At 40.6% G+C, this 27159-nt stretch overlaps 1 protein-coding gene across 1 annotated transcript; it reads right to left on the minus strand.

The window, feature by feature from the left end:
- Window positions 1-378: 378 nt before the first annotated feature.
- LOC145355069 (bifunctional apoptosis regulator-like) lies at window positions 379-19856 on the minus strand. The gene is made up of 9 exons (XM_080206894.1): window positions 19774-19856; window positions 15516-15676; window positions 13945-14279; window positions 11549-11747; window positions 9678-9844; window positions 8532-8676; window positions 6971-7147; window positions 2561-2760; window positions 379-1375 (listed from the first exon to the last, which is right to left on the minus strand). Exons 3-9 carry the CDS (start codon window positions 14220-14222, stop codon window positions 1183-1185), a joined length of 1359 nt encoding a protein of 452 aa, XP_080063020.1. The 5' UTR covers window positions 14223-14279; window positions 15516-15676; window positions 19774-19856; the 3' UTR covers window positions 379-1182.
- Window positions 19857-27159: the final 7303 nt, after the last annotated feature.

Below are 27159 nucleotides of genomic sequence, written 5' to 3' on the forward strand. Positions count from 1 at the left end.
CTCCAGTGTCTGGGTACACTGAGGGAGAATTTAGAATGGCCAATGCACCAAATCAGCACTCCTTTTGGACTGTGGGAGGAAACCCACGCAGACACAGGGAGAATGTGCAAACCCCACACAGGCAGTCATTTGAGGCTAGGATTGAACCCAGGTCCATGGCACAGAGGCAGAAGTGTTAACCACTCTGCCACCGTACCGCCCCAAGTTTAGAGAAAGAAAATAAACAGAAAATATTGAACACAAAAGCAAACTCCTTGTTCTTGTAAGATCTCCTGATGTCAACATACCAACCATATATTTTCATTTTCTTGGAGATTGATATAAACCATTGAGTATTATTTAAAATTACCCTTAAAAAGGCAAACTTAGTCATTTTTTTTAAAAAAACTCAATTTAATGACTTTTCAGAAACTGACAATTTCATCAAATGGTAGGAGACAAGATTGCAGATCACCATTTACATTCAACCAGCTATATCGCTTTAACAATGTGCTATTCCAGTATGATTAACAATAAAAGAAATGCAAAAATAGAGTTTATTCAGCAAATTGATTACAAAAATTCACAGGTTTCATATTCAACTTCAAAAATTCAAATCAGCTAAATAAATTATTTATGAAGACCAGTGTTAAATACAGGTGTTGAAACTTTGCCTTCTGTCCACAATTTACATTTATGATACATGATGTACTGCAGCTCTCGCCATACAAGGAAACCTAAAAGGTGACTTGGCACACGTAGTTTGCAGAGCTGCAAATATTATTATACAACTTTCCCAGATGAAAAAGCAATTTCTTTACCAAATGAAGTTTGAGGGGGGAAAAAATGTTTAAATAAAGCAGAAATGTAGAAGTTAAATGCAAGAAACTGGTTGCTTCAAACAAGGAATATGTTAGTTACAGTAATTAGTGCCAAAGAATACCTTTTCCAGAACGGTAATCAGTTCACAGTCATAGTATATTAACTTCACCACAATCGGACAGGGGTATACATAAGATTTCAGTTCTTTAAATTTTGAATTATACAGTCATTTCTGAACATTTACTTCAGTATATGTTTGCAAATACAGTATACCTAGAAACTGTGAAGTAGTATTTACAAATATGTACATCATTAATAGTTCTTTTCTAATATGTTGTTCTTGGGCACACAATGTGACTGCTCCATTTTAATCATAAGTATTCATGGCATTTCAGTTTCCAAACGCCGGACTTCCTTGACTACCAAGTCAATATTTATGATTGGATTGAAGTACAAAGCCCAGTAAAATAAACAGTCACAAACAAATTGAGGAATTATTGGCCACAAAATGGCAACAAGGATTCCTTGGCTCGACACCTTCCAAAAATGACTCCACATTTTCTGAGGAATAGTCCTGGAAGAGAATATTGCAATTATTTGCACAAGCATGGATAATAAAAATCTTACTACTAATTTAGGTTTAAATTAAATTGTAAACTTGATGGATAGAATGTGGGATATGAAGATCTTATCAGCCATGATCTTATTAGATCAGCCATGATCTTATTGAATGGCGGGGCAGGCTCGAAGGGCTAGATGGCCTACTCCTGCTCCTATTTCTTATGTTCTTAAGTTCAGCTCAAATGTCGAACATGATGACAAAGTTGTGAATGGTCTGAGAATCTCAGGAGAACGGATTTAGTTCACAGGGGTGAAGAGTTTGCGGTCAGGACTGAAAGTGATGACTTTTGTAGTAGTAGTTGTGGTCATTTGAGATTTGAAATCAAACAAACAATCAGCCTTACAGCACAGGTGGTCAAAGGGTGAACAGAATTCATCAGTGTGCACAAAGCAAAAGCTAGCCCTGTGACAAAGATGACATTGATGATGTTTTAGATGAAGAAGATGGGACCATGGATAAATCCCTGGATCAGGAAATAGATGTGCAAGAGAAGGAGGACAAGCCATTGACAGGAATGCACTGGTACAATTGGATTGGTAGGAATGAAAGCATAAAAGGTAGTCACAGAGCTAGGCAAAGGAGGATGATGATTTGGTCAACTGTATCAAATGCTGGAGAATTAAGGAGAGCAAGAATGGATGATGTAACAGTCATAAAATGTCATTCATGACTTTGCTGTGATAAATTTGTGAAAGCAGAACACCCACGGTTATAAGTATTTTGTATGAGTTAAATCAGTGTAATAAAGCTATTGGGAAATAAACTCAAATAATTTAAGTCAGCACAAATATTCATTAAAGCATTACAAATGCAATCTATGTGGAACTTGCATAAAATGTACGAATGTGGAATTTGTATAAAACTAGTGGTTTATTTTAAAATATAATTCTAATTTAATATCAAACATCACAACCCTTAAAATTATTTACAGAACCACTGTTCACCTCCTGTTGTCTCTCTGTACTTCCTTTCCTGTTCCCAGCTTAAGACATTATGTTTTGATATTTGGGGAGAGAGAACCAAAAGGTAGATGGCATTATAATTGCTAGATTCCAAGGCAGCATTCAGTTTTTAAGTACTTAATTTTCAGGAGAGTCACTGTCATTAACATAGTAGAAGCAGCTTCAACTCACATACCTGAGTCCTCCTCTTGACCAGAGTCTCCAGAAGGCAAAGCCTTCCAAAACTGATAGAAGCATCGCATTCACAATTATAAAACGTGATGTCCAGTAGTGTGTGTCCAACCAGTCCCAAGCAAATTCAGCAATTAACTGATATGGAATCAGGGTGTATTTCACAAGGAACTCAGCCCACTGCTTCAAGCTGACATCATCAGACTTTAAAAACAAAGATTGGCAAAATAATTACATTTTCAGGAAAAATAAAAGTTTTGTTACAAGTGAAATTTCACACTATATTTCACAAGACTGGTTCAGTAAATAATGTCAAGCCACTTATATTTGCAAACAAGTGACAATAAACGGTTACTTGGTCTAATAGCTACTTAAATGTCAAAATTTGGATGTCTTACTACGTTAAAGCTACAAGTATAAGTTCTTGTAAAATGCATGAGATTTCAGATGGTCAAATGGCATTTCAGACCTGATTCTGGGGTAGTGGATTAATGAGATCCACTTTTATAGATGCACAAGTCAATGGAGCCCCAGTCTGCTTTACATTTTTGTGCATCACTGGCATCAGGGATCGCATGTTCCTTAAAACACACTTGACTTAATCCTGGTTATCCAATTTAATGTTTCTTCAAATACGGAGCAAATCACAATTGAAAACCCAAATGCAGAACTAAGAAACATAAAAAATAGATGGGGTAGGCCATTTGAGCCTGCAGCATCATTCAATATGATCATGTACTTTCAGTATCCCACTCCTGCTTTCTCTCCATACCCCTTGATCCCTTTAGTCACTAGCAGCCATGTCCAGCTCCCTCTTGAACATATCTAACAAACTGGCCTGTGGTAGAAAATTCCACAGGTTCACAACACTAAGTGAGGAAGTCCTTTCTCATTTCAGCCCTGAAAGGTTCACACTTATTCTTAGACTGACTCCTAGTTCTGTACGTGCTCAACATTGGGAACATTCTCCCCACATCTAGCCTGTCCAGTCCCATCAGGATTTTGTGTTTCTGAGATCCCCTCTCATTCTTTTAAATTCCAGTGAGTACAAGCCCAGTTGATTCAGTCTCTCCATGTCAGTCCTGCCATTCTGGGAATCAATCTGGTGAACTTTCACTGGACTCCCGCAATAGCAAGAATGTCCTTCCTCAGAGCAGGAGACCAAAACTGCACACAATTCCTAAGGTGTGGCCTCACCAAGGCCATGTATAACTGCAGCAATGACGTAGAGATGCCAGCATTGGACTGGGATAAACACAGTAAGAAGTCTCACAACACCAGGTTCAAATCCAACCAGCTTATTTCATAGTAATCCCACAAGCTTTCGAAAACGGTGTTCCTTCATCAGGTGTGTGGAAGGTTCCTGCATGCCAGTCTTCAGAAGCTATTGTACCACAACACCCAGGTCATGTTGCACTTCCCCTTTTCTTAAGCTATCATCTTTCAGATAATAATCTTTCTTCCTGTTTTTACCAAAGTGGTTAATTTCACATTTACCCACATTATATTGCATTTGCCAAATATGTGCACACTCAGCCAGCTGTCCAAGTCACCCTGTTGTAGCCTCTTACCATCCTCATCGTAGCACACATTGCCACCTAGAAAGTCATATGTACGAAGAGAGCAACACAAGTCAATCCCTCCAGAAAGATTTATGTTACTCCAAACATAAATAAGTCTAGTGCCCCAACAGGAGGCAGGAATAAAAATAAACTTATACAATTATTATTTTTCTGCTTTTCAAAATTGAAAATTGCTGGACTGATAAAAATGGATGTAGCTGGTCACATGTTGGCTTCAAGAAGTTTCTAAACAGTGGAAAGTGAACAAATGCAAACACCTCAAATGCCTTGGAACATAATACTCCATGCATCACAAACATTACTGCCAAAACAACACAACGGATCAGTAGATGAGTTGTCTGCCCCAGCCACTATGGACAAAGGAAACTGTTTATGATCCCTAACCTCCAATGGGATGTAAAGGCCCAAACATAATGGGTTTCAACCAGGCACCTCGTTAGTCAACCCGAAACCACCCTATCACACGACCAAGATTGGAGTAGTCCAAGTTCCTTTAATTAATAAGCTGTGGGACCTTATCAGTCACTGTTTGAAGAGAAACTGGACTCCAGGTAGCAGCCTCAGTCTACAGTTATCATCTCTCAGATAGCAGAGAAAGTTCTATCCAGGTAAATTGCTTGGTCCTCATCTACACTGTGAACTACTAGATTATCGCAACTTGTGCGTTCAAGGCAGTTTTCTGTTCAATCAGCCTTTTCTTTTTAGGGATGACCCTCACTTCTGGAAAGACAGACCAGCCTGCAACAGTAAGCCTATATCACCCTCTAAACGAATAGACCAGTGGAGTTTTCATTCTGGACACTACTCAAAACTGCAACTTCATATCACAGTCTTGCCCTTTCTTTCTTTCCCATATCTGTCTTTTATTATACAAATGCAAAAGTGTGTGAAATCCCTTTCCCATGATTCCTGAACGCGCAAAATAAACCAACCCCCTTATTTCCTCATCTCAAGTTCACTGTGCAAGTTATTCACAGAGGATTGGATCACACCAAATTTAAGGAAAATATGCCACCACTTAAAGGACTAAAATCAAAAAGCACCTTTGTTTACAGATGTGTAGTGAGGGAAAGGATCTCAGGGCTTTTCAAATTAATTCCCCCCCCTGTCAGTAACACTAGGCTTTCAAAATCCTGACAATGGTTTTGTTTTGACAATTATGGAACTTTAATTTTCACAACTGCTGTAACCCGATTTCCACAATGAATCTCCAGTGGTTTGGGATTTCCCCTTGCATTAGAGATCTCCTTGATGCAGGGTGTATTGCTGGTGCTGGGATTATTTACGTACACTTGCCAGCATGAATTTAGCCATTTGCCAAGATGTGATACAAGACAGTCTCAGCTAACCACTGCAGCAGGAAAAAGGTGATGCCTGGTATCCCACCCTTTTAAAAATAACTGCACAAGTTCTCTTCCACGGTGATATTGTATAGGGTTGTGCATTAAACATAGATGTAGAGGCTTCATTAAAAATTTTACTTTGGTCCTCTCATCTCAAACCTTTAAATATATGATCTAGTAGTTAGCTCATGAGTCCTGTACTCAGGGTGTGCAAATGTTTGGCAGAAACCACATTTCCTTCCTTTGCACATGAACAAATAGTTTCTGCTAACCAACCACCAGAAAGCAGAGAATTGTTTTCTACTCTGATTGCCAGATCTGCTAAAAGAATTAGCAGAGTGAGGGAGGCCTAGGCTGGCATCTTTCCTTAGATCCTAACATAAAAACTTTATATGGTACCTCAAGTTCTCTGAAGACCAAAAACAAGTCAGCATTAATGGATGTCAGCACCCAAATAGATCAATTCATCACACACCACTGGCCTATAAAACTGATATCCCACTAAATTCTCACTTAGAAACCTTATAATTTCCATTTGTAACTCTTGGCCTAGAAAAGGAGGAAATGGCCTGGATTAATTTCTAGATTACTGTCCTGTAACTTTAAAAATATTTACATTGACATTATGTTTTTCACACTGAAGATTTGGTCCAATAAGAACGAGAAATAAGGTCCTGAGCCAGGAAGAGAATATTTATGATTAGGAGGGAGTGACCAAAAAGGAATCATTTCTTTTAAAATTGGAAGGAGAGGTTGAGAAATTTAGGAAGGAAATTGGTGGTGTGACCAAGGTGGATCAGAAGACTGGGACATTCAAGAGGGGATATTGAGAATACTTGCAAAGAATGGGATGAGGTAACAGTGGCAGCTATAGAGAATGACACAGAGGGATAGTCAGCCAAGGTAGATCAGTGAGAATGAGAAAGTAGTACACATGGGAAACTAAATGCGGACAGAATTGGGTTCCCACTGTTGAATAATTTTCATACTTTAGTTCACACTAGGCAGACAATTCGGTCAAGTATCAGAATTGCCGAGACCTGTGAAATCATACCCAAAAATCAATTATGAAAAAAACGCCCAAAACATTCAATGAAAACCATAATATAGCAGGTACACGAATGAAATTTAAAAGCTTGAGAGTTGACAAATGACACTGTAGCTTGGGATAGGGTAACTGGTGGGTTCTACTCATAAGTGTGATGAGGAGTAATTCCAAAGCAACCTTGGAATAAATTGAGCCTGACCTCAGCACAAATGCAAGCATGACGACATGCACAGAGGTGAAAGGAAAGCAAGTGTACAAGGTACAGCCTATAACCAAAGGAATTAACTTTCATGTTTACTGGTTGATAAGTATTCCAATACTTCAAAGTAAAAAATTGAAAACAATTAAGAATCCAGCATATTCACCAATACAAAATCGACTTTTTCCTTAAACTGATTGCTTCATTTTAAAGAGGAAATCAGAATGTTTGTACTACTTACCCAGTACTTGCGAAAAATATCTGCATCCTCAGTCATCTCCGTTTTCTCAGGAGAAATGGTGTGAATAAGTGGCAGAAATAGTTCTGAGTAATCAAACAGGTAGAGATACAGCATGGTCAACCGTGGGGAGGTCTTCAGTGCATACAGCAGAAACAGTGACTTGCCTACATGCATTGCCTGAAAAAATAAGTATTTGTATTCGACAGCAAGCAAAGAAAAAATACCCACTGAATTTAGTTAATTTTAAACAATTACAAACACACAGAAGGTAACAAGCAAGAACAAATTAGCCAGTCAGAATATATTGCATCTTAAATGTTAACACATTAGGAATCAATTAAAAGAGATAATATTATATATCTCAGATTGATATCATCAAATTGCACTCCTATGGCACAACGCTGTCTCACTAGCACTCAAAACTTCAGATTAACAAATATATGGGCTGAAATTAAGGGGCAGTGGGGGGAGAGCACTATCATTTGTCCCAAGGAAGAAATGTCAGACAGCAGCTGGACCATGTCAAAGACTGCTGGCAGCAATAGTGAGTGTAGAACTTCTGCCCCTCAGCAAGATTAATTCCCACCCATGAAAGGTGTCAGCCAACCAAATCAGCCTGCAGCTCTAGAAGTCCCAGCAACATTGGAACTGAGTAGTGGCAATGCTGGAACCACAATCATCTCCATGAGCAAGAGAAGGGCACCTGAGCAAGACAAGTCAGGTCTGTTTGGGCAGGGAGAGATTGGGCTGCTGAGGGTGCAGGGCAAAGAGACCAGGCAGAGCATTAAAAAAAGGGAGAGGTATCATCTTGGAGTGGGAGGTGCAGCTCAAGGTGGTTGGATCTAGAGCACCACCGAGGAACATCTGCGGTAAGGTACTGGAACTGAGATGATTGACCTCCGACAATCACAACCATCTTCTTCTGTGCTAGGTGCGACTCCAACCAGTAAAAGGTTTTTTCCTCCCGATTCCCATTGACTCCAGTTGTGCCCAGTTTCCTTGATGCCACACTCAAGTCAAATGCTGTCTTGATGTCAACAGCAGCAGTGCTCACATTACATCGAGACTTCAGCCTTTTTGTTCCTGATCACGGGTAGATACGTTTTTGATGGACAGGGGGTTATGGGGAGAAAGCAGGAAAGTGGAACTGATCCACTTCAGATCAGCCATGATCTTATTGAATGGCAGGGCAGGCTCGAAGGGCCAGATGGCCTATTCCTGCTCCTATATCTTATGTTCTTACGTATCAAACCAAGGCTATAACGAGGCCAGAAACTAAATGAACTTGGTGGAACCCAAACTGAGCACCAACGAGCAGGTTATTGTTAAGTGAGTGCCCCTTGATACCACTGTTAGTGACACCTTCAATCAGTTGCTGATTGCCACCATCTGTATTTTATGCTCTCTCTACTGCAACCCAACTCCACAAAAACATGCCCGGCAGGGGCCATAAAACCCGGCCCTATATCCCTCATCAAGGATCATGCAAAAACAAAAATGATCATTCACTACACTTTTAGAAAAGACACTCACCAGACTGCTTCATTTCAAAAACAGTTACCTTATATTCCCAGAGATTCTGAGGGGGTTTCACTCCAAGTGCTTTTACATTGTCCAATTCCATTAGTATGGCTTTTCTATGAAGCTCTCTTTCAATGTTGAAAGGAGGCTTTGAAAACTCTTCCTCGCCTAGAGTCAATAATAGCCTAAAAATACATTTAATGGGAGAACTAAGTTTTTGAATGAACAACCTAGACTAGATATTTCACTTTAATGCAACTTATTCAATCGTCTGTCAAATTTGTCTCAATATGCTATTATCCACTATAGTGCAATAGTTTAACCTTGTGTTAAGAGGTTATGTCAGCTGTCTTTATGCAGAATAAAAAGGGTGGCACAGTGTTTAGCACTGCTGCCTCACAGTGCCAGGAATCCAGGTTCAATTCCAGCCTTTGGTCACTGTGTGGAGATTGCAAGTTCTCACCTTGTCTGCATGGGTTTCCTCCAGATGCTCCAGTTTCCCCCCCACAGTCCAAAGATGTGCAGGTTAGGTAGATTGGCATGCTGAATTGCCCTTAGTGTCAGTGTCAGTGAGGTTAGCTGGGTAAATGCTTGGGTTTTTTGTTTAAACAGGGATAGGGCCTGGGCAGGATTATTGTCGGTGCATGGGTCAATTTGGCCTCCTTTTGCACTGTAAAGATTCTACGAATTTATGAAAATCAAATCTTAAAACTCAGATCCTATTTATTTTAGATCCCTTCAACCAAACAATTCTGTTTAGGTCCAAAACTGAATAGAACAATTGCTTTCTACTGAAAAGCAATCTGAAAACCATTTACTTCCAAACAGCCCAGACTTTGATAGGGAAGGCTTTGGCACAAGGGGCTTTTGACTAATAGTTTTGTCAAATGAAACTGATGCATAGCTATAATTGCTTCCCTACTGAAGCTATTTTCCCACACAATCCCTTTTACACAAAAGAAAAGGAGATGAACAGCCAAATCAACGGTTTACTATTTGGATCTGATGAGATGTATCTGTCTCAAGTCAAAGTGCAATGAGAATGATTCCAAATTACTATGGTTATAGAAATATACACAGAAGTATTCTCCTGAAATTCCTTTCAATGTTACTATTGGGAGAACTGCCAAAGTCCACAATTACAGGTGGTGACCTTGTATAGTTGAATTTAAAAAGTAAGCCTTACCTTCCATTGACTTCCTCCTCTAAAAACCTGTCCTTGTAAACTGTAGCCCACTGACCCAACTGTTCTAACCAGAGAGTCACTTCCTTTGCAGTCCATTTAGTGACAGGTTTGTGTACGAGAAGATCTTGTTCAGTTTCTCTGCTCCAGAGATAAACAAGAAACACCACCTAGCACAAGAAATAACCAAGACAAAGAAACTCAATGTCAGTATCCTCTAATAGCAATTTAATTAGCATCACATTTTTATGTCCTGCATTTTAACTATTCATAACTTTGAATGTATTGTACAGTATCTTTTTAAATTCAATGTTTTGCAATACTCTCCAAAGCTGGAGAATGCAGGAAATAGGCAACATTAAATTTAAGGTAATATAGTCTAGTAAAATCAAGGGAAACAACCACGTTATCTGCTGCAAGGCTGATAGTTTTCACTTGAACACTAACCAGCCTTCGATTTCCCTCCCCTCATTCACTTGAACTTCTGGTAAAATTAAGGGCTAAGCATATATTGCTTCATATATTGTAATTGCATTAAATTTCCATTCCGATTAGCTTTATGCCAAACTTGATAAAACAGTTAAATCAGATAAAAGATTAGAACGATGGTGATAAAATTATAATGCAAAACCACGCAACTCGAACAGTTTTCCTCCACAATTGAAATTAGTTTGTTTTCTTAGTGAAGGACTAAGTAGTGCAATCAGGGTATTAATCTTTTATCTGAAGTACATTTATAAAGCTTTGTATGCTGCTGTAATTTTAAGTAATTACATCAAGTACTTAAGCAGTATCAGCAATAACAGATAAACTTTGTCGTCAAGTATGAATTAACCAAAATATATACAATTTGGATATATATCCTAATCAGCATGTAGTCAAAAGAAACCATATTCAGAAGGTTTAGGAGTAAATACCACGAAGGCCAAACCCAAGCTGCAAACACAAATCCCCTTTTCAATTTTTCCAATGATTACTGCCTTATCAAAAGGAATGAAGTAACTCATTACAAAAGCAAACAGAAAGGATACTGGCAATCTGAAATAAAAACAAATGCCTTGGCAGGTCAGCGAACAGGATCCACAAAGAGTATAGAAGAACAATTCAGGTCGATGACCATTCATCGAACATACAGCCTTCACTAAAGTCAACACGTTAGCAAAGAAACTGGAGAAGCACAAGTTCTTTTAACAAACAGCTTTTGTCGAGGTACAAAAATGACGCAAAGGAGACCAATTCAATGATGCTCAGGTCTTTTTTTTACATCAAGTGTTAGGGCTCAGAAACACAACTGATCCGGCAGCAAACTGGGTCAGATGGTCTCATCTTAATGAAAAAATGCAAACCTCTAAAGAAGATTCTCTCTCTTGCTAATGGGGTAGTTGTAATAGCAATGCTAAATGGGCAGGAAATTTCTCAACTGTTTCACCTTCTCATTTCACCGCAAGTTTGGTGTATGACTGCATTAAATAAATGCAGCACACTGTAACTGCATTAAATTTCCATTCCAATTAGCTTTATAACAAACTTGATACAACAGTTAAATCAGATAAAAGAATAGAATAATGAAGTGATAAAATTATAACACAAAATCATGCAACTTGAACAGTTTTTCTCCATGATTGAAATCAGTTTGTTTACTTAGTGAAGGACTAAGTAGTGCAAGCAGGGTTATTAATTTTTCTATCTTTCATTTGAAATACATTTATAAAGCTGTGTATGCTGTAGTAATTTTAAATAATTACATCAAGAGTTCGGAAAATGTCATTTATTAAATTTTCCAAGTGCAAATCAAAGATTATTTAATTGCTCAACAGGTGCCTAACAATACGAGAATGCACATTACTTGCATAGGATTTTAAGTGGATACTTACTGCTACACAAGTTAAAGAGGTTAGTACTCCTGAGAAAAAACCACCTCCTCTTCGCCAATGTCCCGAGTTGTTGAAAGCCCTTGATTGTTCATTACCGTATTTCTGGAAAGCCAAAACGCTATTGAAGATTTTTATGTTGTTCCGTGTCTCCTCCTGTCGTCGTATGACATCATCAGGGAACAGCTTCTCAACAGCGTCCCTGGTGAGGGTAGGGACACAAAACAAGGCAAATGTACATGACTCAAAAGACATGCAAACATTTGACTGTTTTATACTAGAAAAACAAGCTATAGCTGAAGGATAGGTGCCATAGTTTAGGTCATCACAAAGGATAAAAGAGACAAATTAACTGGTATTTAATAGGCAAGTCCTGTAGATTATCTACATTTTCTTGTAGGTGATTTGTTATGAAGTGGAGAATAAGATCATAAATAGCATCTCTAAAGGCCATTTTGATTGAAATAGCTTGATCATCCTCTCAATGGCTCAGTGAGTAACTGCATCACCTCATATGATATTAAACCATACAAAGTTCAGTTCTTCAAAGCTCAAGTCAAGACTGCAGCAATTGGCTCCTAATCGCTATCCCTCATCCACTGTCTGCTCCCCCAATCCCCTTGACTGGAAAGTGATGTTTTGTTGTTGCCTTAATGCTCAGCTGTTGTAATCTTGAAAGTCCAAGTACCTGTTAAAGTTCTACTCAGGCTCAAAACATTAGTAATGGTTAACTGGACCAAGATCAGAGGACTGCCAGTGCCCATGCAAATTTCCCCCTGTAGCAGTCAGTGCCATCAAGAGATAAGTGAAAGAAAATTGAAGAAAATAAATCCTGGTAATGCTGCAAAAGTCCAAACTGCAAATAGCCAAATTGTTCAACATTTAAATGCCTGGATTAATCCTTTATCATTTTGCTCTCAAAAGGAAGACAAATTAAAACAGTTAGCCCTAGTAGAAAATTAAACTATTCAGAATGTTCAAGCTGCTTACATTGTAATTGAGAACAAAGACAAAGCAAACAGGCTGAGAGAAAAGTTTTGGGTCATGACAAAAAGTTTGAGTTCCAAAATTAAAGGCTCCGTGCTACATTCCTTCACAACCTCCTTTTCAAAATGAAGCAGGGAGGGAAAAAAGGAGGCTGAAAGCCTCAGGGTTGTTGGGTTATACTAGCCAGCTTGAAAGATTGAGAGGGGTGAAGGGAAGACTGACGTGAAATCAAATTAAGCAGAGCAGCATTGTAATGAGGAGTCTCACATCACAAGACCAAGAATTCTGACGTCCCAATTGCAAATGTTTTACTTGCTTCAAATTTCCAAGCGAGGGAGAAATAACAGCAATGCATTCTGCATACTGATTCTTGAAGCAAGATGAAGGAGCTAAGCCAACAAGTAATCACATCCAAGTTTGGGATGAGCACAGCTTTTGTACGGGGACTTTGAGCACATAAATGGTCATGCCAACAAAAATCAAAGCTGTTTTCAAATAAAATCTGCTCAATCAACATTTGCAAAGCTTCTAATGTACATGGGTTCTCTCAATGATCACAAAGTAGGAGGGGGAGTTACAGTTTTATCAATTCCATTCCCCACATAAAAACTACTTTCTTAGTGCTCATGCAGTATGTAAAAGTAGGTGCAATGACTAATGCTGTTATAGTCAACATTTGGATGGGTTATTTTTCATTGATTGGAGAATTGTTGAGATGGTAAGAAAGACAACCATTTTCAATTGAAATTTTTACAACTACAATAAAGGCCCTTCAAGACTGTTTTCAGGGTTAAAAGTGGACTATAAAATTGAAAACTATGCAATACAGACAGCGATGCCTAACGATCAGCTGAACATCTCTGCAGTAATTCCTATTCATTGTGCTTTTAACATAGTCTGTCCACAGAACAATGAGACTAAAATGTTTTATCTATCACTGATCAATGGTAACTGCTGGTCATTGCCCATAGCAACCACACGCACATAATACGTACAATGACAGTGACATAGCAATGCAGTTTCAGCTGTTTTTCTGGCTTCAAAAAATTGGTTAGTGAAGTCACCTATAGACAGGACATAAATTGGGAGGGTCGTACAACAACTGGTGCCATCGTTGAGTTAGCTGAAATTAAGGTGTCTTTAGACATGCTGACAAAAGTGAACCATGTTGAATAATACTAAACCTGCAAGCAAAAGTTAGTACAGGGAAAAATAATGCATCTATTAAGAATACAGTAGTCATTAAAAACTCTGAAAATTGTCAATTCCACATTCCTAAAAGGCAAACTTATTGATACTTACAAAATTAATTTTTAACTGTATGTTGCATTCAATACAAATTCATCTCATTATGCTCTTAGCTTCTGAAAGATATTTTATTCACAGGACAAGGTGCTTTCAAAATTCCATACCTTAAGACAATGTTAACTTTAGGAAATCCCTCCCATTTTTCTCTGCATTCTGGGCACTCTGTTTTCCTGGAAGCATCCCACCAAAGTGCCAAGCAATGTCGGCAGAAACTGTGTCCACAGTTTAAAGTAGTTGGGTTTACTAAAATTTCATAGCAGCAGTGGCAGGAGAATTCATTAGCGGAGAGTTGACAAGATGGCTGTGGTAATGTACTGTGGTCCAGCTCCTCCCACTGTTCCTTGTATTTTTGCCTGTTGCGGAATCCCACATCACCCTCCATTTGATCACAACTGAAGCTTTGCACGCTTGATTTTCTTTTTATCGTACTCACGAGAAACTGTAATTAAGAAGCGTGTTTGCATTGTCAACTAGAGCAAACAGTTTCATTCGCTTCAACAAATTGCATGTATAGAATGTACTTAAAGTAACAAAACGTGTCAAGGTGCTGTACAGAACTGTTTACAAACAAATCCGGATGCCAAATAACACGAGGAGATATTAAGAGAGATGACGAAAAGCTCAATCAAACAAGTAGGCTTCAAGAAGCACTTTAAGAGGGGGAAAGAAAAGTAGATGTGGAGTGAGGGAATTCTTAACTTTAGGACCTTGACAAATGAAGGGACAGCCAGCAAAAGTGATCAAAATCAGGGAGGTACTAGAGGCCCCCAACTGACTGAACGCAGAGATCATCAGTGGGCATTGTACAGTTGGAGGACATTAGTGATAGGGTGGGGCAAGACCACAAAGAAAGAAATGGTGAGAATTTTCAAAAATCAAGATTTTGCCTACTCAGAAGAGAAGGTCAATCAGCAAGCACAAGAAAGACAGGAGTAGTAATTGACAGCAGGGCACAGCCACCAGAGATTTGGATGACAAAGTTAGAATATAAAGATAATGCATTTTGTTTTTAACCGTTATCAAGAACGCAAAGACAAACTTTCATCTCTGCCTAATGACGGAATAGGGTCCTACTAAATTTCCCATAACCAACATCTTCATGGCCTCCAACTCATTGTCTATTTATGGTTACTATCAGGTTAAGCCATGCTGGCTGCATTCAAACTGCAGTCACCAACACAAAGATATAGTGCACATGTCCATGATGTGCATCAGTTTTTCTTACATAGACCACCTATCCAATAACAAAAGTATATTCCTCTGGTTACAAAGAACAAAGAAAATTGCAGCACAGGAACAGGCCCTTCGGCCCTCAAAGCCTGCACCACCATGCTGCCCTACTGAATTAAAGCTCCCTACTCTTCCAGGGACCATACCCTCTGCTCCCATCTTGCTAAGTTCTACCCAGTTTTTCTGCACAATTCCAGACAGTCTTAGTGGCCTCTGGGCATGCACAGTTGTGAAACCAACAGCATTTATGTATTAATCTTGCCAGCGTAACACATTCCAAGAACCAGCTGGTGGCAGAGTAACACCTTGTGCTTACTCATTTTTGGACAACACGTCACTTACTGTGAGCACTTCAACCGGAAATCTGCTAGTAGTTAATTTCCTTTTATATATGTCTTCATGCACTGAAATATCAACACACATGCAATGAATTGCTGCAACTTACCTAGGCAAACATAATCATCCTGAACCAGCAACATTCCACAAACAACAATCAGGTTGCCAAATAGCTGATCAGTTTTTTTTGGTGATAATGCTTGCAGAGGAATGTTGGCCAGGGTACCGGAGAAATCTCCTGTTCTTCCTTGAATAGCATCATACATCAACCTGAATCAAAATAGGCAGGCGTGACCACAGTTTCAACATCTTTTTAAAAACAGCAATATTACAATTCTATAACAGTGGAATATAGGATTACATTAAAAGTGTAAATACTAATTGTGGACTCAATCTCAACTTTCCAACCCAGTGATAACAATGCTAGAAGGAAGGTCTCAATGAAGGAGACCACTGAACTCAAGCTAATCTGTAATTCTCAGGAATGATTTTAGAATTTTGGGAGGGATCTTCACTTCAGAGGCAGGTAGCCTGAGCCAGGAAATTTCCCTACTCAGCAGACCCACCCCAGTGGAAAATACCCAAAAATTTGCTCCAGGCTGTAGATGTGGAAGTGAGTTGCATCCACCATCCTCAGAAGCAGTTTGAAGCAGCTACAAGAGCGACATCAGCTGCTTAAAAGTCCTGTCTCAATTCTCTGGGACATTGTCCCCAATGAGACCCTATACTTCATCTCTCGCACCGCACATCACCTCCATACTAACTCATGCACCCATGTTCTTATGTACCCAAAATGGAGAGAGGGCATCTTCTTGAAACTCTGCAGTCTGTATGGTGTAGGTACATCCAGTGTTGTTAGGGAGTGTGGTTCAGGATTTTGACAATGAAGGAATGGTGATATAGTTCCAAGTCAGGATCGTACATGGCTTGAGAGGAGTTTCCAAGTGGAAGTGTTCCTAAGCATCTATTGCCCTTATCTGTTTTAGGTAGTAGAGGCTGTTGAAGGAGCTTTGGCTGCAATACATCTTGTAGATGGTGCACACTGCTGCCACAGTGGTCAGTGGTGGAATAAGGCAATGCTCATGGCAGTGGATCAGGTGCCAATGTAACAGACTGCTTGCTCTTCAGAATTCCCATCTGAATCCTGAACTCCCAACTTGAATAAATTTCAGTAAAATGACTGCTTGGGACTATTTAAAATGTAGAGAAATAAAAGTTTATAGAAATTTAATAAGAATTAGTGTCAAGCTTCTTCAGTGTTAGAGTCAGAATTTTAAAGTATGGAAAGAGGCCTTTCAGCCCATCGTGTTTACTTCATCCATCAAGCATATATCTATTCTGATGCCATTTTCTAGCAGTTAGCCCATAGCCTTGTATGCTATAGCATTTTGACTGCTCATCTGGATACTTCTCAAATGTTGGGAGGGGTCATGTCTCTCTCACCCTCTCAGGCAGAGCGTTCTAGATTCCTACCACTCAGTGAAAAAGTTTTTCCTCATCTCATATAAACCTCCTGCCCCTTAACTTAAATCTATGCCCTCTCTGATTTGATCCCTCTAAGGGGAACAGTTCTTCCCTAGCCAGTCTATGCCCCTCAGTTTTATACACCTCAATCAGGTCCCCCCTCAGCCTTCTCTGCTCCAAGGAAAACAACTCCAGCCTATCCAGTCACTTGACAGCTGAAACACTGTAGCCCAGACAACATCCTGATGTATCTCCTCTGCACTTTCTCTGCTTCAATCACTTCCTTTCTAGTGTGATGACCACAGTACTCCACATGGGGCCTAACCAACATTTTATAGAGCTCCATCATAACCTCCTTGCTGTTATAATCAGTGCCTCAGTTAATAAAGACAAGTATCCCATATGCCTTCTTAACCACCTCTTCTAAAATTCTGCTGTCTGGCATGCAAGTAGTCCTGTGCTGTTGCTTCACCAAGTTGACATCTCGTTTTTAGGCAAGTTTGGTGTTAGATCTGTTTGAACTTTATCCCAACTAACAGTGGTAGTGCCGAGCAACAGGCTGGAGGGAATCCTCAATGTGAAGCCTGGTCTCCATAAGGACTATGCACCAGCAGAAGGTAGATTGGCAAGGACAGGGCAGAGCAGGTTTTCCCATCTTGTTGATTCCCTCACCAAATTGTCACAGACCCAGTCTAGCAGCTACATCCATCAGGACTCTACCAATTCAGTGCTTTCAAGCCAATCTGATGATGGGATGTTGAAGTCCCTACCCAGAGTACATTCTGAATCCTTCAGCATACAGGAGTACTGTTTCATGAACTATGGTACCAGTGCCAGGGATGCTGACGCCATGAGACTCAAGACTTCATGGGGTCCAAAGTTAACGTTGAGGCCTCACAAGCCAGTGCCCTCTCAATTGCTTATCGTTATGCCACTAGCTTTAGTGGGTCAGCCTGCAACTGGAGAGGACATTCCCAGGAGTGGTGGTGCCTGGGATGTTTCCATGAGTATGAATATGCCAGGCCATCGCTCAATTAGTCTGTGGGAAAGCTCTCCAAATTTAGGCGTAAGCTCTTTGACACAAGGTGGACTTTGCAGCGTCAACAGGCTGGGGTGTGCAGTTGTCATTTCCAGTGCCTAGGTGGATGCCCAGTCATCTAATTTCATCTCTTTACTCTGTAGCAATTTGCTTGAACTGAGCAGTTTACTCAACCATTTAAGAGTCAACCACATTGCCTACATTACAATAACCATGACATAGCAAAAGTTAAAAATTGCAAAGAATATCTGAGATATTTAAGAATATGGCTCAACATAAACAAATAAGTTTTTGCTTCCATACTCTTTTCTAAAAAGAGAGCAGTCTAATCCTTGTTAAACAATCCCCCATGAACTTTTATTTTAGAAGCAATTTTAACTTAAGACACCATCACATGACATTATCATTCAATTCATCCCATAGGCTTATTTTCTGTGGGATAAAGAAACTCAGTAAATAAAATACACAAATGATTGTACATCAAAGTAAACAGTCCCAAACAGAGCTCAGACTTCAGCACCAATGCCAGCCAATTGGTTCAAAAAACAATTTATTTTCAAGAAAGCAACTGGAGGTGCAAGCAGTCACCACCATTCCCTCCCCTCTCAAACGTGATGGAAGGTAATCAATATCCCACTCTCCTCCTCCCACTGGCTGGCAGTACAGTGGTTAGCATTGCTGCCCCAAAGCACCAGGGACCCAGGTACAATTCTTGGCTTGGGTCAGTGTCTGTGTGGAGTTTGCACATCCTCCCATGTCTGCATGGGTTTCTTCCAGGTGTTCTAATTTCCCCCCACAGTCCGAACAACATGGTTAGGATATAGCATCGGCTATGCTAAATTCTCGCTCAGTGTACCCGAACAGGCGACTAGGGGATTTTCACAGTAGCTTCATTGTAGTATTAATGTAAGCCTACTTGTGACACTAATAAAATAAACTTCAAACTCAAAGAATGTAGTTCCACAATGGAATACTAAAGGATGCTGTTGTTTGCAGATTATAGCCCTGGTACCGTTTTAAACTCACGGTTATAAAGCGTGCGTCAGGCCTGTGGATAATTTCTGCTTGAACATCCTAAAGAAAATGGAGCAGCGAATTGTGAAAGGTCAGGAAGGCGAATGGGATGCTGGCCTTCATAGCGAGGGGGATTGAATATAAAAGTAGGGAGGTCTTGCTGCAGCTGTATAGGGCATTGGTGAGGCCATAGCTGGAGTACTGTGTGCAGTTTTGGGCGCCGCACCTGCGCAAGGATATTTTGGCCTTGGAGGGAGTGCAGAGGAGGTTTACTAGGCTGATACCGGAGTTGAGGGGATTGAGCTATGAGGAGAGGCTGAATAAACTAGGCTTGTACTCGTTAGAGTTTAGAAGAATGAGGGGAGATCTCATTGAGACGTATAAGATGATGAATGGGATGGATAGGATAGAGGTGGAGAGACTCTTCCCGCTCAAAAAAGACACTAGGACTAGGGGGCACAGCCTCAAGATAAAGGGGGGGGGGGCGGTTTAGAACGGAGTTGAGGAGGAACTTCTTCACTCAAAGGGTGGTGAATCTCTGGAATTCTCTGCCCGTTGAAGTGGTGGAGGCTGCCTCGCTAAATATTTTTAAGAAGCGGGTTGATGGGTTCTTGATAAGAGAGGGGATTAAGGGTTATGGGGAGAGGGCAGGAAAGTGGAACTGAGCCACAACAGATCAGCCATGATCTTATTGAATGGCGGGGCAGGCTCGAAGGGCTAGATGGCCTACTCCTGCTCCTATTTCTTATGTTCTTATGAAAGAGAAGACAGACAAGCGCCGCGGCTAGCCCACACGAAGCACCTTTCTTTCTTTATTTTCATTAAACAACGCTTATAAAATCATAAATACCTTTCCAAACGAGCTGGCTTTTCTTCATCTTAAAGCTACATCTCCCTTCACACCGCCATTAACGATTCCTTCACGGCCACCGCCCACCAGACTAGTCGCCCCCCGCTCCAGGCCGCCCTCCCGGCTCACGGGCAGGGCTAACCACCCATGGCCAACCAATCACACGCAGCCACCGGCTCAGCCCTGCGCGATGAATGGCTGCAGCCGCCGTCAATCACACTCTGTCCCATCCCACGCGGAGCCGCTGACTGGCCCGGTGTGTCAACGCCATGACGCAATACGTAATCCAGTCCGGGATTTGCAACTCACCCTGATGCTCCGCCCCTCCCGCTCTGCTACTGCTAAAACCCGGCCTGGGGTTCTGCAAATGCAGTAAGGAGTTTCACAATACCAGGTTAAAGTCTCAACAGGTTTATTTGGTAGCAAAAGCCATTAGCTTTCGGACTGCCTCTTCGTCAGGTGAGCGGGACTTCTGTTCACAAACAGGGCATTTCTGTGCCCGTTGGGCACTGCAGGGATTTGGGTGTGTTATAGACCCTGACAATCACATTTTGATTTGATGTGTCCTAAGTTTCCTTTGTATTTTTGTTTTTGTTTGGGCTGTTCCCCTTCGTTTTGGGGGGCTGCCCCTTTCACTTTGTCCTAATTTAATTTGAGTTTGTCTCTTTTGTTTGACCAAAAAGAGGAACAGAGCATATAAAGACACACACTCAACTTACATGAATAATGATTGGAATGCAAATCTTTACAGCTAATCAAGTCTTAAAGGTGAGTGGAGAGAGTATTAAACACAGATTAAAGAGATGTGTATTGACTCCAGAACAGGACAGTTAGTGAGATTTTGTAAGTCCAGGCGGTTACAGGTAGTGTGACTACATTCCAAACATCATTCTGTAAATTGAGTTTATATCTATATATGCCCTGTTTGTCAATAGAACTCCCACTCACCTGACGAAGGATCAGCGAGCGCTCTGAAAGCTAGTGGCTTTTGCTACCAAATAAACCTGTTGGACTTTAACCTGGTGTTCTCAGATTTCTTATTGTGCTTATTCCTGTCCAATGCTGGCATCTCCACATCATGTTCTACAAATGATCAGGAATCAGACAAGGACCAAGAGAGAATGCTTTAAATTGATTTATTAGTGTGACAAATAGGCTTGCATTAACACTGCAGTGAAGCTCCTACTGTGAAAATCCCCCAGTTGCCACACTCTGGTGCCTGTTTGGGTACAGCACTGGCACTGGAGGGGGTGCACAGGCGATTCACTAGGTTGATTCTGCAGTTGAGAGGGTTGGCTTATGAGGAGAGACTGAGTATACTCATTGGAATTCAGAAGAATGGGGGGGAAATCTGACAGAAACATATAAGATAGAAGCAGGAAAGTGGTTTCTACTGGCGGGTGAAACTAGAACTAGGGGACGTGGCCTCAAAATAAAGGGAAGTAGATTTAGGACTGAGTTGTGGAGGAACTTTTTCAAGAGTTGTGAATCTGTGGAATTCCCTACCCAGTGAAGCAGCTGAGGCTACCTCATTGAATGTCTTTAAGGCAAGGATAAATAAATTTTTGAACAGTAAAGGAATTAAGGGTTATGGCGAGTGGGCAGGTAAGTAGAGCTGACTCCACATAAAGATCAGCCATGATCTTACTGTATGGTGGAGCAGGCTCAAGGGGCCAGATGGCCTTCTCCTGCTCCTAATTCTTATGTTCTTATTACACTGAGATTGCTGGAAGTATTCACAGAATCTGTACAGTGCAGGAGGCCATTCGGCCCATCAAATCTGCATCACCTCCCTGACATAGAGTATTTCATCCAGTTTCCCCCCCCCACCGCCCCCCATCCTATCCCTGTAATCCCATACATTTACCATGGCTTATCCCACTAACCTACACCTTTGGACACTAACAGGCAACTTAGCGTGACCAATCATCTCACCTGCACATCTTTGGAATTTGGGGGATAACCAGAGCAGCTGGAGGAAACCCACACACTCATGAGGAGAACATGAAAAGCCCGGAATACAATCCAGAAGTCCCTGGAGCTGCGAGACAGCAGTGCTATTCACTGTACAGCCCCTCAATATTCAGCAGGTCGAGCAACATGTGTGTTTATCCAGCTCTCTCTGTTTCTATTTATAATTTTACCCAGTCCTCATGGAAGGCCATGACACAAAATGTTACCTCTGATTCCTCTGCAGATGCTGCCAGACCAGCTGAGTATTTCCATATGTCTCTATTTCAGATTTCCAGCATGCACAGTGTTTAAAATACTGTGGATGCTGGAACCTGAAACAAAAACAGAAAACGTTGGAAAATCTCAGCAGGTCTGACAGCATCTGTGGAGAGAGAATAGACCCAATGTTCCGAGTCTGGATGATACTTCGTCAGACCTTTTGACTCTGACGAAGGGTCATCCAGACTTGAAATGTTGACAATATTTTGCTGTTGCCTTAGCACCTTTCACAACCATGGACATTTCAAAGTGCTTTACAGTCAGTGGAGTATTTTTTGAAGTCATGGTAATGTGCTGTAACCATTTTAACGAACAAAATGCAGCAACAATTTTGCACATAAGATCACAAACAGGTCCTGCGCTGAAGAACAGATAATCATCTGGTGATGATGACAAAACCCACACAGACACAGGGAGAACATGCGGACTTCGCACAGTGACCCAAGCCAGGAATCAAACCCTCATCCAAGGTACTGTGAGGCAGCAGTGCTAACCACTGTGTCACCACGCCATCAAAGACAAAGTGTGCGAAAACAGGGAAATCACCATCTTGAAGTGGTCTCAGCACAGTGGGAAGTATCCGCATAAGTGGGAAGAATGTCCACTAGGGGAGCAGAGTGCCAGAACTGTGGAAAACTAAGATCTATCCCAGCAGTAACCATTCCAACGAAATAATGTTCAGGAATAGTCATAGTCCCAAAGCCAAAAGGCTCAATAAGAGTCTGTGTGGATTTAACTAACTAAAATCAGTGGAACGTGGGATCCACCCAACAGCCTGAGTAGACGACACCATTACCAAACTAGCCAAAAATTCCATTGTCCTATTGATTTCATTTTCCGTCAGATTTCCTGATGTTAGAATTGTTGGTTGGGAGGTTCATGTGGTGCTCCTCAAGTCGGATTATGGCAGAAAATTTAACAGACCTTTCTCTTTCTTTCTCATTCACTACGTTAATGCCATTTTTGTTCCATATTATCCACCCATTAATGCCCAAATCAGCAGCAACAACAACTTGTGTTTGTATCAACCTTAACTAGGAAACCATCCAAACTGTACAGGAGTCTTATAAAACAAAATATGACACCAAGCAACATATGAAGATGTTAGGTCAGATGACCAAAAATTTGAGTTAGATTTTAAGTAGTGTTTTAAATGAGCAGAGGTAGCAGCAGAGGGATAGGGAAAATTCTAGAGCTTGGGCCTTGGCAACAGAAAGCATTACTGTTAAAATTGGGGATACAAGAGGCCTAAGTTGGAGAAATGCAGACATCTCAATGTAGTGGCACAATGGTTAACGCTGCTGCTTCATAGCGCCAGGGACCTGGGTTCGATTCCTGGCTTGGATCACCGTCTGTGTGGAGTTTGTACATCATTTGCATGTCCGCATGAGTTTCCTCCAGGCACAACTGTTTCCTCCTGGTCTAAAAGATGGGCTGATGGGGTACATTGACCTGAACTGGTGCTGGAATGTGATGACTAAGGGAATGTCACAGTAACTATGTTGCAGTGTTAATGTAAGACTTACTTGTGACTAATAAATAAAGTTTGACTTTTGACTGGAAGGGATCACAGTCAATCCTTGACTTTACAACTTTCAAGTTACAAAGAATGACATTTAAGATGTTGATAAATTGATACACTGTTTTGACTTTACAACATTGGTTTCTACTTTATGATGCTTGCTCTGACGTGATTCCATGCTGGCAAGCAAGTTCAAACATTCATATGTGTGCATTAATGTTCTGCGCTGCCCAACTCCCTGACTCAGTGTACACTACAGTACTATATTTCTATATGTATTTTTAGCTTATGTGATTTTGTTTTATATATCAATATGATTGCTACATTGTTTTGTTCATTCATGGGATGTAGGTGGCATGGTTGATTCAGCATTCATTACCCATTGATAAAGGCTTTGAACTGAGTGGCATTTCAGAGAGTATTTAAGGGTCAACCACATTGCTATGGATCTGGCCAGACCAGGTAAGGTTGGCAGATTTCCTTCTCTAAATAGCATTAATGAACAGGTGACTTTTTATGACCATCAATAATAGTTTCCTAGTCATCATTAGATTCATTCCAAATTTTTACTGAATTCAAATGGTAGGATTCAAATCTGGGTCTCTGGATTACTTGTTCAGCAACACCACAAGGCCACTGCCTCTCCTAATATTGCTATATTATTCCTCTATAATTGATTGAGTACAAAATTTTGGGTTGTTTTGGTGAAAATAGAGTACTGAGCCTTGGTTCAGGCTTCAATCCCCCATTTATAACATTGTTCTTATGGGAAAATAATTTCTGAACTGTGACATTTTGTCTTAAGGCACAGTTTTCAGAAACCAATTGCATTCAAAGTCTAAGGGCTGACTGTACAGAGATAATGAGAAAGCAAGGCCATGGAGGAATTTGAAAACAAGGACGAGAATTTTAAAACTTGCAGCTTTCTAAAAAAAAACAGAAAAGACAAATGCTGTTAAAACTTGATGATTTCAAGATAGCTGAAGAAAGGGACATGTTGAGCACGATTTTTGTCTTGCAGTCTAAGACAAGAATGCAAGGCAAATTTCAAAGGCAGCAACAATTTAACGTGCATGGGAACAGTGAGTTAATTGGCAAGTTGACTGTTTAGTCAAGGTAGTGCCATGGAGAATGTTCCAGGGAACTATTGTCTCTATGCTTTTGTTTAGTTTGAAATCAGTGCAATACTTGGACATGTTACTTTTGTCTGCAAAAGACAGGTCCCTCAGTATTGACATAACTTTCTAGCAAACATTAAGTAAGTCACATTACGAGCCCATCTGATAATTATAAATTCTTTTTAGGAAGCTAAAAAACTAAACCATAATTGACGCTCAGGATTATTTCGCAAATGCTGTCTAATCGCAGAATCACACCTAACATTAGGCATTATGTTGTGAGGTTTGGAAACATGTGCCAGTTGATTATGGTCAGTAAACTGCCTATTGCCAACAGCCAAAGGTTGAGAGTAGAAGGAACATGTCCAAGCACTGCACGTTCTCTGAATTAAACAAAAACATGGGGGAAAATAGTTACTTGATACATTCTTCATGGCAATATCTCGATCAATCGGAATTGATTTGCCAACAAATCAGCATCTTTTCTCATGCTGTACAAATTGTTGCTCCCTTTGAAATTTAGCATTCATACATCTGTCCTGATGAGTGCAAGATGAAAAGCTTTGACAGCATCTTTTTTCAGCAATATTCAAGTTCTATACTACCAACTGACAATTTAAAGGTAACTCACAAAATAACTCTCCTGTCCATGAATCCACAAAGTTCTACTATACTAAACTTTAGCTAAGAATGGCTTGAATACTGTGGCATTTTGAGCAGTCCCACAATTATGTCAGACATTTTTTGATAGTTTCACAAATCTGACAGAAATGTGGAAAATTCAGTATAGTTGATTGCAGGATGTAAGTTTCTCTGAAATACAGGCTGAGGAACTGGGAGGTGTAAAACTGAGGCACACAGCCTATGTGATGGGGTTTAAATGGGCAGATTAATAATAAATGCGAGTGTAAGAATTTTGATTATGGGGCAGTCAGAATCATAGACTCCGTACAGTGAAGGAGGCCATTTGGCCCATTGAGTCTGCACTGACTACAAACCCACCCAGTCCCTATCCCCATAACCCCACATATTTACCTGCAAATCCCCCTGACACTGGAGCAATTTAGCATAGCTAATCAACCTACCCTAATCTTTGGAGTATAGGAGGAAACTGAACTACCCGGAGAAAGCCCACGCAGACATAGGGAGAATGAAAAAACTCCACACAGAGAGTGACCTGAGGTCAGAATTGAACTTGTCGTTGATGCTGTGAGGCAGCAGTGCTAACCGCTGTTGTTTGCTAGGCCAGAGGAAGCAAGAATGCACATTTAGGGGAGGAATGTTGTCAGCAAATTTTAAATAAGTGTTCATAGGACAGGGAAGAACAGTGCCTGAGGAGAGAGAATCTTTTACAAAAAGCAAGTACACAGACCTGAAAGGGCAGTTATGTGGGGAAGCAATTTAGTAAGGATGATAGAGTTAATTGAATAAGGTGCTTAAGGTATATCTCTTGAAAAAAACTAAAGGCACAACGGGTGGCACAGTGGTTAGCACTGCTGCCTTACAGCACTAAAGACCTGGGTTTGATTCCTGGCTTGGATCACTGTTTGTGTGGAGTTTGCACATTCTCCCCACATCTGTGTGGGTTTCCTCCAGCTGCTCTGGTTTCCTCCAAAAGACGTCTGGCTAAGTTAAAAGTTTATTTATTATTCACAAGTGGGCTTACACTAACACTGCATTAAAGTTAGTGAAAAACCCCTAGTCGCTACAGTTAGGTGCACTGGCCAAGCTAAATTGTCCCTCGATGCACCCAAACAAGTGCTGGAGTGTGGCAACTACGGGATTTTCACAGTAACTTAATTGCCGTGTTAATTTAAACCTACTTGTGACACTTATTTTTCCAAGATGGTGCCAGAGCAAGGTGACTCTTGCAAGCTGTGGCCAGCATACCCGCTAATTCTATCTTTTACTCCTGTTCTACGCTTCTACGCCTTGGCTGTGACTGGAACACTACATTCTACACCCTCTCCTTTCATAGAATCATAGAATCCTTAGTGTAGAAGGAGGCCAATTGGCCCATTGAGCCTACAATCCCACCCAGACCCTATCCACTTAACCCCATGTGTTTACCCTGCTAGTCCCCCTGACACTAAGAGGCAATTTAGCATGGCCACTCCACCTAACCCACACATCTTTGGACTTTCCTTCTCTATGTATGATACACTTTGCCTGATGTGGAGATGCCGGCGTTGGACTGGGGTAAGCACAGTAAGAAGTCTCACAACCCCAGATTAAAGTCCAACAGGTTTATTTGGCATCAGCTTTCAGATAAGGTAATGAAGTAGCCCGAAAGCTAGTGCCAAATAAACCTATTGGACTTTAACCTGGTGTGTGAGACTTCTTGCGACACGTTGTCTGTACAGTGCACAAGAAACAATACTTTTCACTGTATTGTAACTACACATGTGGCAATAATAAATCAAACATAAATAAACTTTAAAACTTTTTAGGCATCCCTGGCAACAATAGACAAAATAACAATTTGGAATGGCACAACTGATAGACAGACCTAAA

The sequence above is a fragment of the Carcharhinus amblyrhynchos genome, chromosome 18 (assembly GCF_965287045.1).
Source record: "Carcharhinus amblyrhynchos chromosome 18, sCarAmb.v2.hapA, whole genome shotgun sequence".
Taxonomy (NCBI): domain Eukaryota; kingdom Metazoa; phylum Chordata; class Chondrichthyes; order Carcharhiniformes; family Carcharhinidae; genus Carcharhinus; species Carcharhinus amblyrhynchos.

Bases quoted from the DNA above. Each gene is read 5' to 3' on its own strand.
- LOC145355069 (XM_080206894.1), bottom strand. From the start codon at position 14,222: ATGGAGGGTGATGTGGGATTCCGCAACAGGCAAAAATACAAGGAACAG. The intron at 11,748-13,944 runs GTATGGAATTTT...TACCCTCACCAG, and splicing joins AAAGTTAACATTGTCTTAAG to GGACGCTGTTGAGAAGCTGT. The intron at 2,761-6,970 runs GTAAGTAGTACA...TTGTTTTTAAAG, and splicing joins ATATTTTTCGCAAGTACTGG to TCTGATGATGTCAGCTTGAA.